Source organism: Hermetia illucens, chromosome 5, assembly GCF_905115235.1.
Source record: "Hermetia illucens chromosome 5, iHerIll2.2.curated.20191125, whole genome shotgun sequence".
Taxonomy (NCBI): Eukaryota; Metazoa; Arthropoda; class Insecta; order Diptera; family Stratiomyidae; genus Hermetia; species Hermetia illucens.
Window position 1 is genome coordinate 33,654,536 of NC_051853.1, and position 15,456 is coordinate 33,669,991.

The window sequence follows — 15,456 nt, forward strand, 5'->3', positions numbered from 1 at the left end:
TTTGTGGATCGTGTCTTTCATTTGGTTCCATGATTCTTCCACATTCGTAATGGTTGGCAATCGCATGAGTGAGACCGCTTCTTCGTTCTTCTCACCAAATCGCCACCATTTAATGCGCGACGGGCCAGTGCGTTCCTCACGCCGTTTTATCGGTGGCTTAATTCGCAGGACAGCAATCAACGGCCGATGTTGAGGTGCGATGGTCTCATAGGGAACGACTTTGCAATCAGTGACAGTGGCAAAATGTTGACGTCTTATGAGAATATAGTCGATTTGCGTTTTATTGTTCCCACTATAAAATGTGGGAAGATGAGACAATCGTTTGATGAACCATGTATTCATAAGTACAAGGTCATGGGTGTCCGCAAAATCGATTATACGCTCGCCACCTTCGTTGCGCGCTCCGAACCCCTTTCCCCCATGGCACCTGTTACCGTCTGCCTTTTCACCGACATGACCGTTAAGGTCGCCGGCAATGATTATGTAATCGTCAGCAGGCACGTGACAAGTCTTTTCATCGAGAAGTTGCCAGAAGGCATCTTTCTCGGCATCAGGTCGGCCTGTCTGTGGTGCATACGCGGTGAAGAAGTGAATAGTGCGATCAGCTGATATAATGGTGAGCTTCATCAGCCGATCATCAAATCGTTCGACTTCTTTAATGGCATCACGGAAACCCTCTGAGATGGCAACGCCAACACCATATTGAGTGTGTGGGTTACCAAAATAGAGAAGTTTGTAGCCATTTTTACCGCGTTCGCGTTCAATGTCGCAGCTTTTGGAACCAGACCATCGGGTTTCTTGCAGAGCGCAGATGTCAATGCACCTTTTCCGAAGGGCTCTTGCGAGTTCCTCGGTCTTTCCAGTTAGGGTACCAACATTTAGCGTGCAGACACGTATTTGCTTTGTTCGTTGTGTGCGGACTAACTTGCTTACGTCCTGACGCCGTCCATGCGTCAAGAACCCTTGCCCATTTCTCGACAGGACCGGGGCCCGTCCTGCCGCGTCGACTGAGGTGGACGCCCTAGCATTTCTCCGAGGCCAGTGACTTAATCCGATCATCATGTTTGTAACGACATTCTATGCATTTTCTTGGTCGACCTGTCGCGGGGCCTGTCACCAAGAGAGATCAGGTAGGATTTAGCATAGTGGAATAACTCCAACTATACTTTATTTATCTCTTTCCCTGATCTCAGCATTTTATTTTTGTTTTACTGAGGATAGTACAGAGTACGTTGCCTCAAACCCTCCTCCTTTACCTGGGCTTGGGACCAGCATACTACGTTAATAGCATGGCGGAGTTAATGCAAAATCTCGGTTATCTGATTGTATTTATTGTCACTGATGGTCTCTCTCTCATCTTAGAAAACAAGTCAGAATACCATAAGCTCGCGCTTTGTATATAAGGGTTTTGTGTTCGTCGTATGTAAGAAACTTCAACGCACACTTTTCTAACCATATATAGCTACAATTCCGACACATTCCTTTATATTTTTCCAAACTACAAGGCTAGACTACAACCGGATGTATTTCGAGGCCTAGATTTCGCAGAGATCCACTACTGTGATATTTTTTCAGATTTTTCGGTTAGATAGGTTCTGAGCACGAGACCTGTTACACGTTTTTGATGGTCATATTTTGAGCCGTCACTCCCCTATATTTCACCCGATATCAAACCAGTTTCAAAAAGTACTAATTGAGCCCTTTCATTAGATACCCCACATGGCCAAATTTTATGAAAAAAAATGTTGCATCCTCCATTCACATATATGGAGAGCCTCCCATTAAACTTAACACTTACTGTATGTAAAAGGAACAACACGCTCATGCCAATTTTCGTGACAATCGGTGTAGCCGTTTCCGAATAAATCGGTTGTGACAGATATACAGACAGACCTATAAGGATGCCCGCCAAACCCTCAAGCTTGCCATCCAACGGAGCAAGAGGGAATGATTTAAGGAGCTCTGTTCGGAAGCGGACGTAAACCCGTGGGGGAGCGCCTATAGAATCGTGATGGGGCGATTCAGAGGCTGATCATCTCCGCAGATCACGTGCGTGCCCTTTACTCTTGTATCCAGGGGTTATTCACCCAGCAAGAGGAGGGCACAAACAGCTTCCAGTGACCTCTGAATGTGACGGCATTACCGTCAGTCACCAGTGACGAGCTGCTGGAGATCTGCACTAGGATAGGAGATAACAAAACTCCGAGTCTGGATGGTGTGCCGAATAGGACCCTTAAGCTTGCCGTGAAATCCAGGCCGGAAATGTTCGCTAGTTGTTCGAAGCGTGCATGTCCGAGGGGATATTTCCTTCATCACGGAAGCGACTGAAGTTAGTGCTACTGTTTAAGGCTGTCAAACCTCCCGGTGAGTCAACCTCCTACAGACCTATTTGTCTTTTGGACACTGGGGGGAAAATGCTAGAGCGAGTAATCTATAATAGATTACTCCCGGTTGTTGAGAGCCAGGGAGGTCTCTCAGATCGGCAGTATGGGTTCCGTAAAGCCAGATCAACCATTGATGCCATCAAAATGGTTACTGGCTTGGCCGAAGATGCAATCTACGGAAAGGGCAGTACTACCAAATATTGCGTGGTGGTGACCCTGAATGTAAGAAACGTATTCAATTCGGCCAATTGGTACGTAACACGGGAATCTCTGGCGAAGATTGATATTCCCGCCTAGCTTGCTATTTACAAGAACGGAGGCTTTGGTATGACACTGATGACGGATCCCAGGGGTACGTTGTCTCTGCGGGTGTCCCACAGGGCTCCGTACTTTGCCCACTGCTGTAGAACATCTACGATGTTTTTAATATTCCCCTTCCGGAGGAAGCCATGGTGATGGGCTCCACTAACGATATAGCGCTGATTATGGTCACGAAGCACCTCGAAGATGGTGAGTTATACTCATGCAAAGATATCAGTGCTGTTAAGGGTTGGCTAGAGAATTCTGGTCTGACACTTGCGGAGGAAAAAACGGAAGCGGTGCTCATTACCAAGCGCCGTAAAAGAAATTTTGCCCGTATTTAAATTGGGAATCATATCATCACTTCTAACCCTGCCATCAAATACTTGGGGGTGATGATAGACGGGAAGCTTAGCTATCAGCACCACGTTTAGTATGCTTATGACAAAGCATCCACTGCAAATCTGGCCTTGGCAAGGATGATGCCGAACGTGGGAGGGCCACGGCATACCTCCAGTTTGTTTATAGCTAGGGTAGTGAGTTCGATCCGACTCTATGCAGCTCCAGTTTGAGGAAAGGCATTGCAGGTTACATTTAACGCTAACAAACTGGGTTCAGTCTATAGAAGAACAGCCCTGAGGGTGTGCTCGGCATTCAGGACTGTCTTACAGGACGCATCATTCGTCATCTCTGCAATGATGCCCATTGACTTCTTGGCAGATGAGATGACGCATATATACAATGCGAAGTCTATCTCTCCTTTATCGCAGTCAAAGAATGCCGAAAGGGAGAAGTCTCTAAAAAGATGGCATGAGCGTTGGGAACTCCCGCGAAAGGGTCGGTGGACACACAAGCTTATCCCTGCCATCAAGGAGTGGTTGGAGAGACGGCATGGTGAGATTAATTATAACCTTACCCAGTTTCTCACGGGGCATGGAGGATATCGTCCGGACCTGTTCAGGTTTAAACTAGATACCTCACCCGATTGTCCAAACTGCGATGGAGTCCCAGAGGACCCAGAGAATGCTTCCTTCCACTGTCCGAGATTTGTGGAGGAAGGGAAGAACCTAGAGGAGACTCTAGGGCAGGTGCTCACACCAGAAAATCTGATGCAAAAAATGCTAGCATGCCAAGAAAACTGCGATGCGATCAACTCCATGGTTGCATTTATCCAGAGCAAACTGAGAAAAGCAGAGGTTAGTAAACCATAAGCCAGTAAAAACCAGTAAACTTAGATTTAGCCTAATCTGTAGGGGCAAATATGAAGATACCCTATGTGATAGAATCCAAACTGGATTAAGGGTTACTAGTGCCTGGTGCAGGAAGGTGGGACTGCGGATCAACCCAACCAAAACCACCATAGTACCATTCACTAGGAGGCGTAAGCTGGATCACCTGAAAGCCATAACATTACATGATATGGAGGTGAAACGAGAAACAGAGGTCAAATACTTGGGAATCACACTAGACCAAAAATTACTCTGGAAGACACATGTCGGAAACACTTGTCGGAAAGCCACGAGGGCTCTGATGACTTGCAGATCCATAGCAGGAAAAAAATGGGGTTGTAGCCCGAAGATACTACTTTGGATATATACTGCAATAGTAAGACCAATGATTACCTATGGAGCGGTAATCTGGGCAGAAAGAACCCAACTCAGCACACAAGCCAGGGAATTACATAGGCTCCAAAGGCTGGCTTGCGTGTGTATCAGTGGGGCAATGAGGACATGCCCAACGGCATCCCTGGAGGTCCTTCTGGGATTAACCCCTCTCCATCTGCACATACAGATGCAGGCAAGGAGATCAATATTCAGGATGGCCGGTAGCATGAGTGAGGCGGGGAGCTGCCTAAATCGAAGGAAGATTGATATCCCGAATTACTGATACCGAGGGACAACATGACAACGAGGTTTCACTTCGATAAGAAGTTTGAAACACGTTGGAGTAACAAGGCAAACTGGGAAAGCGTGGCTGTGACATACGGCTTAAACCAGCAACTGATTACTTGGTACACTGACGGATCCCTCACAGCAGAGGGAGCGGGTGCCGGTGTCATTGGTCCAAGGAAAATGTACTTTGAGCCAATGGGCAGGTACACTAGCATATTCCAGGCGGAAATTTACGCCATAGACAAATGTGCCTCCTTTAATCTGCAAAGGAACTACAGGGGGCAGAACATAGCTATTCTCACCGATAGCCAAGCAGCGATCAAGGCACTTAGGTCCAACCAGGTGAACTCTAAACTGGTATGGGAATGCCTTGAGAGACTGAATACACTCGGCTCGTCCAACAAGGTCTGGATACTTTGGGTTCCAGGCCATGCTGGGCTGGAAGGCAATGAGGCAGCGGATGAACTAGCCAAGAAGGGAGCAGGGACGCCTTCACACGGGCCAGAACCCTTCTGTGGAATCGGAAACGGTTTCATGGCTATAACACTAAGAAATGAAGAGGAACGGTTGAGGGAACTATACTGGGTGGGCCTACTAGGGATAAAGCAATCCAGGTTGCTTATTGGGGGATACGAACCCATGCGCACAAAGGATTGCTTAAACCTCACCAAAAAGAACCTCCGAATCATAGTGGGAATTCTCACTGGTCATTGTCGGCTGAACTACCACCTAGGGAAGCTAGGGATATCTACGGACACTGCCTGCAGGTTCTGTGAGGAGGAGGACGAAACCTCTATGCACGTCCTTGGACAGTGTCCAGCACTTGTGCAAAGTAGGTCGATACATCTGGGAGAACACTTAATACCAGATGCAAAGTTGAAACTTCTGGAAGTGGGGAACATACTAAAGTTCCTAACGGTTACTGGCCTGCTTGAGATACTATGATCAACAGGTACACTATAACCAGTAAAAGGGGCACAATAGTTCTTCAAGGACGCGGTGCGATTTTCCCTTAACAAAATAATAATAATAATAGATTTAGCCTTTTGACCCTTTGTACTCCAATTTATTCAAAGACTCCTGTTATAAGTAATACTGTCCTAACAGACCATAGGTCATTACAAGAATAATTATTAGAGGAGACTCTTGCTGCTTACGCAAAAAGAAAACAAGTCTCAGCACACGCTTAGGAAGCAACAAAAATAGATCACGTCGTGGTTGCATGTGAATCTGAAATTCATAAAAATGAAAGTTCTTCCGGAAAATTCTGAGAACTTGACTTATCTTCTGAATTCAAGATCGTCAGAAATATCGATTGGCAACAGAACTAGGTTGTCGAATATAATTAATTTGAGCAGTAGCGTCTCCAACCGAAAATCGGGTATTAATCTGGCACGTGCTGAATAGCATCCTTGACACCTGTATGGCAGGTCAAACACAAATGCTATGATATTGAGCCGGTTCTACCCCAGCGTACATCCGTACGTGACTACGTGCAACGCAAGCAAATTGTGCAGTAATCTCTATCGGCCACATGACCTATAATGAACTCCGTTGGTCCATTAATTTGAGAAACACGTCCGAATTCTTGCCAAATCTGAAATGGAAGAATTCATTCAGGTTTTGGCTGAGTGGTGGACAACGCCACCAGTATCGCCAGCACCGCTCACATGCTAATTTACTTGGCATCATATGAGTAAAAAATTTATTGAGGAATTTCCGAAACCGGAGATTAAAATATAAAAATTTAAATATTCATTCAAATTTGTGCTAATCACATAGTAAATTCATGCGCTCCACACTCCACGGTTGTGGTGCTTTTGTTGCAGCAAACTCGAACCTTCTCGCCATATAAGTGTAAATATAATATGTGTCAAGCGCGGTTGACAACAAGCAGCTCCAAATCCACATAACTCCCAATGGCCGGGCCAGATCCATAGATTTTTTCCTTTAAATTAACGAAAAAATCAAAAAAGATTATCAGGAGACGCTGGCTTTTGTGATTAACGCTTTTTCCACAAGAAGTTGTTATAAAATGAAAAAAATCATTTACGAGTAAATGTATAGTAAATTTCTACAATAAACGATTCGCATCAAATTTGAATATTTTAAGAAGCAAACTAGTTTCCAATTTTTTCAATTCACTTTTGTTGTTATGTCAATTCCGATTCGATGAGCGCTGGAACCATGCTAGAAAGGATTTTGATAAAAATTTCAAAGATACTTGGCCGGCAGGTTGATTTCCGAGAAAAGATAAAATTCGAAGATTTATGGGGTTAACGAATAGAAAATCTGGTTTTCAAATTAGTGTGTCTTGGACCTGAGATCAGGTTATGCAAAGAATTCAAATAAAGCCATGAAGTGAAACTTTACATGCAAGCATTGAAAGTAAAGCATTTTTTTGGTGACACACCTATTGCAGGTTTGAATTAAATTTGGGGTAGTTATTCCCATTTCGAAAGTAGATTTCGGGGCGTTGAACACACGAATTAGCTTGAGATTAAAATGATGAAAATAAAAAGTTTTATTTATTGTTTTGTTGATCGCGGTTCACTAATGGTGTGGTATTATCTGCACTATCGGAATGCTTGAAAGGTTCATTCCTTTAAAAAGAAGTGGTATCTTGTAATGACAATCTGTGAATGGTTGATGGTCAAAAAACCAGAACCGAAAGCGTCGGTTTACTGGCAATTATGGGTGGGGGTGTTAGGTCCGTGTTTGCCATATTAAATAGTCGGGCTGCTTCAATTTGGTCACTTTAAGCGTTACTGTGGAAGACGTTTTCGTAATCTCCACGCAGACACGTACGTCCCAAAAAGGAACGCCCTGACTACGGAGGCTGGGGTTTGGAACTCGACATTTTGGACATAGAAGCTTAGGCATGTTCGGAAAACCGCAACCATATCAGAAGTGTTTAGGATCGTCCGAACAATTCTCGTACCTATTATATGTCCAATCTGGCGACAAGCATAACAAATTAATCTGAAATAAAACCCTGATTCTCAGATAGAGGATTTCCTGAGATATACTTTATGTTTACCTACTCTCCGAGTTCAGGAGAATAACTGCTCAATTGGTTAGAGAGCCTGGTTGGGAGACGCTTCTCTAAATCTTCACTGCGTTGCAGTGACTTATGCAGGTAGCATACTGTAGTGGCCGAAAAGTAGAAAAGTTATCTCGGAACGCTGGGTCTCAACTCACGACGCTGCAGTACTACCGATTTATCTTCCGTTAAGGAATTTTCTAGCCTACCAACCTATGGATCTTGGGTGCGGCCTTGCATTAGTTCAAAGTTATCCCAGTTATCTAATGAGTCCCTGAACTGCTGGCGAAGAGTCTCACGAAAAGAAGTCCACTCGATTTTTCCGACAGGTTGGTGGTAATCCCAATACCATTCTGCTGTTCCTTCCCTGAAAAGTGTATGTACAAGAGTATACAGCTGGTAGAAATTACCCTATGAGACTGAGTGGATCAATGCGCCCATGCAGAATAGAAACTGGTTGATTGGTAAAGATGTCGATGTGCCATGAAAATATCAGCCCCCAGAACGCAATAATTATGTAGACATAATGCGCTGAGATTTGATTGAGCGGTCGTGCTTGGCATCCAATTGGTGAATCGTAATCAGGTCCAAATCTGTCGCTACCTCCGTAAAAGTTATCAGAACTGTCTGTAAAAATTCCTGTCTGTCTGTCATCGAAATGGGCAGCACGAGTCCTTATACCGCTGTGTAAGTCCACGCGCGCATAAGATATGCGATATACCATGATGTTTGTTCTTTTTTTCAGGTTCTCGTGCGGACCCAAGCATCGCTATAAGGATACGTGAAGTTTTGCTAAACAGCACGTGAGAACTGAAGTGTCCAAAGGGCCCCCACATTATTTCTCCCCTCCCTCTTTTATTTCAATAAAACCTGTACTATGAGCTTTCAAGAAAATTTTGGACCCCCTTTGCCTTCTCTCGCCAGGCTTGCTTCCGCAAAGTAGTACTTTGAATGTGAAAATTGATATTGATTCTTATATTCTCAAGGGAAGGTGTCTGGCCCCGAACAAAAAAGGTATAGCAACTGTAAAAGAAGTTCATTCAGGTGGGACTAGCCTTATTATAAACGTCACAGACTTATTACCTTTAGAATGGTTTTCCACTTTTCATAAATAAATACCTCTGCCTCTTATATTCGGTTATCCAAAAATGCAGGTTTGCATACCTGTGAAGAGCATGGAAATGTAGCATTTCCGCTGATGTACATGGATCTCGGTTACTGTACACGTGAAGCTCATGGGTCATACACATTGCACAGAAACAGATGACAAGTTGTTCCCGAAATACTGGTGTTTGCAAAATAAAAAATAATTGCCTAGTGATGGAAACGGTGGTTATAAATGTATTTATTTTCGCTAGAAGCAGCGAAAATTCACACAAGTGGTCCTTTAAATTGCCTGTTGCTTTGAAGTGAAATTAAACTATTGAGTTTTGAAGACACCTACAGAATTATTATGGTGTTAGAAGCAGTAAGGTCTATGGAAATATTGGATACTTTGTGCAATATCGTAGGAGTCGGGATCAATCAACGGACTGCAGGATAGACTGATGCTGAATATAGCTAATCTATCTACAAGAGCCAATCATCTCGCCTACTAAACCCGTTAATGGGTCGTAACACTCAGTACACGGTAACCCTACTGTTAGCAAAATGCTATAGTTTAAGACTGAGAAACCTAAAAATACTTCTGTTCATGATGTTATGCGAACCTTGCCTGTTGGGCAATTTGCGGTCGAGTGTGACTGAGTAATTCAAACGACGCCTCATTAATATCTGAATGCCTTAGGGAGGAAGACTGACCGCACTTGTGAGGGGTTATGGCATGGTGGACCTATCAACTACCATATTCGTGGAAATCATATGAATACAGATAGCAGCAACAAACGAGCGGGACCTGCCGTCGTCGGGGCTCTACAACTTATTTCAAGCCATGTCCTTTAGAATTTCCTCCAACCATTTCGATCCATCCAAAGTTACAACTCATGGTTGTATCTGATCTGCCACTTGCCGTCCTCTCGTTTAGTTTAATTCTCTTCAGGGCGTCTTCTGGGAGGTATTGATCAGTTTTTTGGAAGTTTGTGTTGGTGTGTGGTATCTATGTGGCTGCCATTAACCGCTTTATGGAGCATAGTGCGTCAATTACACTTAAGCGCCATAGCTCACATTTACCCAACATGCGTTTTAATTGCTCCCAAGACTTCTCAACACGCCTCAACTCCTTCTCTACTATTCTGCGCCAAGTGCATTGGGGCGATCCGCTCGTCGGCCACCTTGGGAAAGTGGATTCCACTCCATGACACAGCCAGCAATGTAATTGTCGGCCTTCCTTAATGTGCGACCTATCCACTGCCACTTCCGCCTTGTGGCCACATTGCGTACAGGTACCAGGCCTGTGCGCCGACCAAGTTGATCGTCTGTAATAGTATCAGGCCAGCATACTCTGAGGATACGCCATAGACAGATTTTGACAAAGACTTGGAGCTTTTGGGTAACAATGCGGTTCACTTTCTATGTATGTGCTACTCCTTTATAGCAACACAGAAATAACAATAGCACAAAACAATCTCAATTCTATCCTGATATTGAGATAACTGCATTCCAAGATTTTAACACGAAAGCGTATCTAATATTGTTAATATTTCGGGGAAAATATAACCCGCTGTCACCGTCGACAGAAACTACGCTTCCTAGATATATAAATTGATCGATCGTCAGATGGAGAACCATGGTTTTGTTGGTATTTATCTTCAGTCAAATTTTACTTGCCTCTCTTTCCAAATGCAGAGCTATTTGGGCAAGGTCCATGAAACAGATATAATCAGCGTAGTCAAGATATTTGAGGAAAGATGTCATCGTCCATTGAATTCCTCCACATCCTCTGGACATGGCAACATGAAGAAGATAACAGAAAGAATTAATTAGGTGACAAGATACAATCCTCGCGGATTCTGCTTTGGACCTCAAAATCGTCTGCCATTTTATCTCAGTGCAGCAGACGATATTTCATTTCATTTATATGTCGCTCTGATAATAGCTATTAGTTTTTCCGGAATGCCCCTCCTGCATATAGGACGACAGATACACTACCTGTTCGCGCTGTCAAAAGGAGGTGAAGCGAAGATCTGAACTCCACGCACCGTTCCAAAATGATCTGTAGGGTGTTGATATGGTCGAGACAAGAAGATTCGGAGCGGATACCTTTGCTCTCTGTTGATCAAACTTTCGAGATGTTTTTTGATGCGGTTCAGTTTTATTTTAGCTATTATCTTCGCGATAGTAGGCACGCAATTACCCCTCCAATTGTCACACACAAATCGGGTACCCTTCTTTGGGATTTTAACGATCATCCCTTCTTTCCACTCTCTGGGAAAGGACTCGGATTCCCAAGATTTCCAAGCAGCACATCTGCAGTAACTGCGGGCAGACCGTCAAGCCCAGCGGATTTACTCCCTTTGAGTGCATTGATGCCAGAAATGGTTTGTTTTCTGCTTGGAGAAACAGTGTGCATCCGCATGTTACTGTGACTAGCCATTTCATCCACCAGAGGAGGAACTTCACCGGGTGTAATACGGCTAAGAACTATGGTGAAGTGTTCTTTCGACCTCTTCATGGATTAGAAGTCGACCGTTGACGTCCTTCACAGAACCGTCGAAAGCTTTGCAACCTCATGCAAGCTCTTTCGTGATTGTGGTGTACAGTTCTGAAATCATTGCGATTCGTCGCATCTTCCGCTTCCTGATCAGCGCAATAGCAAATTTTCTCTTATCACAGCATACACTATGCTGAACTTCTCGGGATTTCGCTCGGTATCGGAGTTCGTGCTTGTCCTGTCCGTCATCACTAGCAGCTTTCCGTAAAGTCTTCAACCCCTTCCGTTCATCGATCCGCTTCCACGATTTCGCAGTCAGCCAGATCTTATGACGCCCTTTCGGGGCGTGACAGATGCCCTGCGTAGCACGCGAGAGAAGAGCACTTTGATGGCGGCCCAATACTCATCGATATTCTCGAACGGGTTACTCAGTGTATCTGGCTCACGATCAACAAGATCACCCCCCCCCCCCCTCCCTCCCCCACTATCGAGCGACAAGTGGATCATGTAAGCGGTCGATGTTGAATTTGAAGGGTCGCAGCTCTCTAACTTGACGAGAAATGGCGAATGCAACACGCAATTGAACGTAAGCGACCATCAGATGGTGATCCCTTTCAAGGCCAATGTCCGCACATCCCAAAAATTTTTCTTAAACAAAAATTCTTTTATCTATCATTTTTCTTTTATCCATTTGTAACACTGAAAGATTTTATGGAACAACTTCTTGTTAGAATCTGTTAAACCAAGAAAACAACAATGATAAGCGTCGATGAACTGCATTCCCTGGAGGCCATTCCAGTTAAATTTGCACTGTTCAAGGTTACTGCTACCAACTCTGCATGGGACGGGATAAATATTGATTAGGATGACGATGGACCCAGAAATGATGAATTCTGGGAAAGGAACCAAATTGATGGCATGATACTAGTCCAAGGCACTTCGGCGTTTGGCGGGGATAATAATTACATTAAGGGTAAAGGAATGGAATGTATCTGTATTTATCTTCTGGATAAAAAATGAAAGGCTAACGTGTCCTTAACGGTTCGTTCGTTTGGCGACATTGTCGCAGTTGCTAATTGTAAAAGTTTCATTAAGCAATCCTGAAATAAATTTATTGTTAATCCTTTATGCACATTGCCTGAATTGTGTTGGATAGTGCATTTTCAAACTAAATAGTACATATATCTGCTCTGGATTGGAAACTTTCATTGCAATTATCACAATTTGTAGCTGACTCATTTCCGTCATGACTTATTTTCCTCGTTTACAAAAAAACTTTGTATTTGTTTGCTTTTTCCCAACTATTCCTTTATTATGTACATAATCCGCAAAGACTATCTAACAAGAAGTAAACATTCTTCAGCACAATGCAATACTAATTCGCGTTTTGTCTACAAACCGCCAATTGTAATATTTGTTAGGCGTGACGACGAGCTCCACTAATTAAGTTAAAGGTGTAAATTGGAAGAGGAGAGTGCATTGCACTGTTAAGATGATGCCACTAAATACAGAATACGCAGAATGTGGTACCTCTTATCTGTTTCTTAATTGAAGATACTCATCGCCTATTGGAATCAATTAACGTGTTGCGTATTTTCTCATTTCGCAGGTTTATGCCGATTTGGACATTGTAACAGCCAAAGCGACGAAAGAAGAGCAACAAACCGTTCCCCATCATTTGCTGGATGTTGCGAAACCTTCAGAGCCATTCACAGTCAAGCATTTTCGTAATTTGGCTGGACCTATTGTATCCTTTTCAAATACGTCAGGAATTGGCTTAGGTTCGAATTTTCACGAAATCTTGTATTTGGGAAATGTGAGGGATCTTCGTCATTCCTCCCTCTTAGTATGGATCACGCTTTTTATGAGATTTCATAGGAAGACTCCAAGTTTGTTTTGAGTTCAGTGGACATGGCGTGTGTGCCAGCACAATCTTTTGAAAGCTTCCAGTGAATTATGATATCCGGTTAACTATGCAATGCTGCTTCTGCTGGTTTACGTCAGAGTAATAAAGAATTCTATTTATTGGCTAAAATCGTCGGGTAAGTTATTGCAGATTCTATTATATATTTCTGCCTTCAGTAGATTTAGTAGAGAGTGATAGTATCTCATTATCTTAGATGGTGGCTTTGTAAATGTTTTCCGCATGGATGCTTGTAAGTTTGCAGAGGGGATACATTGAACAACATGTTTTCTAAAATGGTTTAAGTCTATCAGATACTGTACACAGATACAGATAAAAACTTAAAAAATTCAGTATATCCTCATTTTATTCCTAACTTCATCATCATCAACGGCGCAACAACCGGTATCCGGTCTGGGTCTGCCTTAATAAGGAACTCCAGAACCCCGGTTTTTCGCCAAGGTCCACCAATTCGATATCCCTAAAAACTGTCTGGCGTCCTTATCGGTCGTGATTTTAGACCCTAGATAAGAGAAAGTATCAACGGTCTCAAAGTTGTAGTCTCCTATCTTCATTCATTTTGACCACTGCAATTCGATGTTGTTCGTTCTTTGCTTTTTGGCGCTAACGTTGCCACTATGTACTTCGTCTTGCCTTCATTTATGGGCAGCTCGAGATCTCGCGCCGCCTGCTCGATCTGGATGAAGGCAGAATGTACATCTCGGGTTATTCTTCCTATGACGTCAATGTCGTCAGCGTAAGCCAATAGTTGAATGGACTTCAAGAGGATGGTGCCTCCCGCATTTACGTCTGCATCGCGAATCACTTTCTCCACGGCCAGGTTGAAGAGGACGCATGGTAGGGCATCCCCTTGTCTTAGACCGTTGTTGATGTTTAATGGTCTCGAGAGTGATCCTGCTGCTTTTATCTGGCCTCGCACATTGGTCAAGGTTGCGCAAACCAGGTACTTCCAACTACCATTTCGTATGATACTGCTAACTGAATAATTCCCAGTTCGTTATCATTGGGATCCGTATGTAAGCTATGGGAGGCAACGTATAGCCTGAATACGGGCTCCGTCCCTACTTGACTGTTGAAATGTCCAAGTATGATTTTGATATCATACTTGGGACAAGTTTCGAGGATGCGCTCAACTGCCTCATAGAAGGTATTCTTCTCCGACTCTGCAGTCTCCTCTGTCGGGGCGTGAACGTTTATGAGGCTTATGTGTCTAAATTTGCCTCGCAAGTGCAGTGTGCATAGCCTTTCGCTCATATTTTCAAAGCCGATAATAGCAAGTTTAATTTTTTAAGAAACCTACTCCGAGCACATGGTTTACTGGATGGCCGCTATAATATATGGTGTAGTAGCTCTTCTCCTAGAAACCGGTCCCTGTTCAACACATTTCTTGCAACGCTGTTACATCAGCCCCTGGAGCACTGACTGCTTTGCAGCTCCATCTCAGTACAGGGAGCGCACGTTCCATGAGAAACTGCGCAAATCGTTATTCCGTTGTCGTTGCCGGTTTCGTCGTTGTATTATCAGTCCTGTCCGAGGCTCCTTCTATCGCTTCGTAGCAAGTTGTTTTCCGTGTAGGGTTGTCAACCCTACACATCCCCCAACCTGGAGGACCAGTTGGTACAATTTGTCCTGCGGGATACTCGCCTTCATTCTTCTTCGTCTGCAGCTTTTCGTTTAGGAGGAGTTCCCAGCGGCCACCACGTGGAGGTGCAGATAGGTTTGGTAGTAGAGCTGTTGATATTTGTTCAGCAGGCGTTTCCCAGGTTTTATGCTCCAGCGTGGGTTCCAATCCACGTTTCGCCCTGGGACTTATACTACCCTTTGACCACCTACCTTACATTGTCTTTAAAATTAAGGTTCATAAATTAATATGGCGAAAAGCCAAGTTATCCGAAAACTGGAAAGAAGGTGGGAGTCACACAAAATTATAAACAGTGACAATTTCATAAAAGTTACTGGTATTATGCGTGGTGCAAGAATTGTAAGAAACTAGCATGGACAAAATGCATTCAAACGCCAAGTAATTAGAAGAATTTCAGTCCCAGTGAAGGAGGGCAGTATATGGTGAAGTATCTCGTATGCAACTAGCCAAAAGTCGTCACCCGACATTTTCATTCTCATCCTAGAGTTTGCTGAAGTTTCGACATAATTCCTTAAACGCCAGTGAAGCCCATAGTGTTTTACGTAGGCACCTGTCGTGAGACTTAATCCTACGGTCCTCTTCAGACACGGATTGATTTTGTGACCACAATCAGAGCCCCGCTGAGACAAGTCACAACGGTACCAGTCTATACCAAGTGCATGGCTTAGCATTCATACTGGTG

General features: G+C 43.8%; 1 protein-coding gene across 1 annotated transcript in view; it reads left to right on the plus strand.

Moving 5' to 3' along the window:
- Positions 1-15,456, plus strand: part of LOC119658005 (tRNA dimethylallyltransferase) — a 280,134-nt gene that overhangs the window by 11,753 nt on the left and 252,925 nt on the right. The window contains exon 2 of the mRNA XM_038065226.1: positions 12,818-12,955. Within this exon, the coding sequence (XP_037921154.1) occupies positions 12,818-12,955 (138 nt within the window). The remainder of the gene's footprint in view (positions 1-12,817; positions 12,956-15,456) is intronic.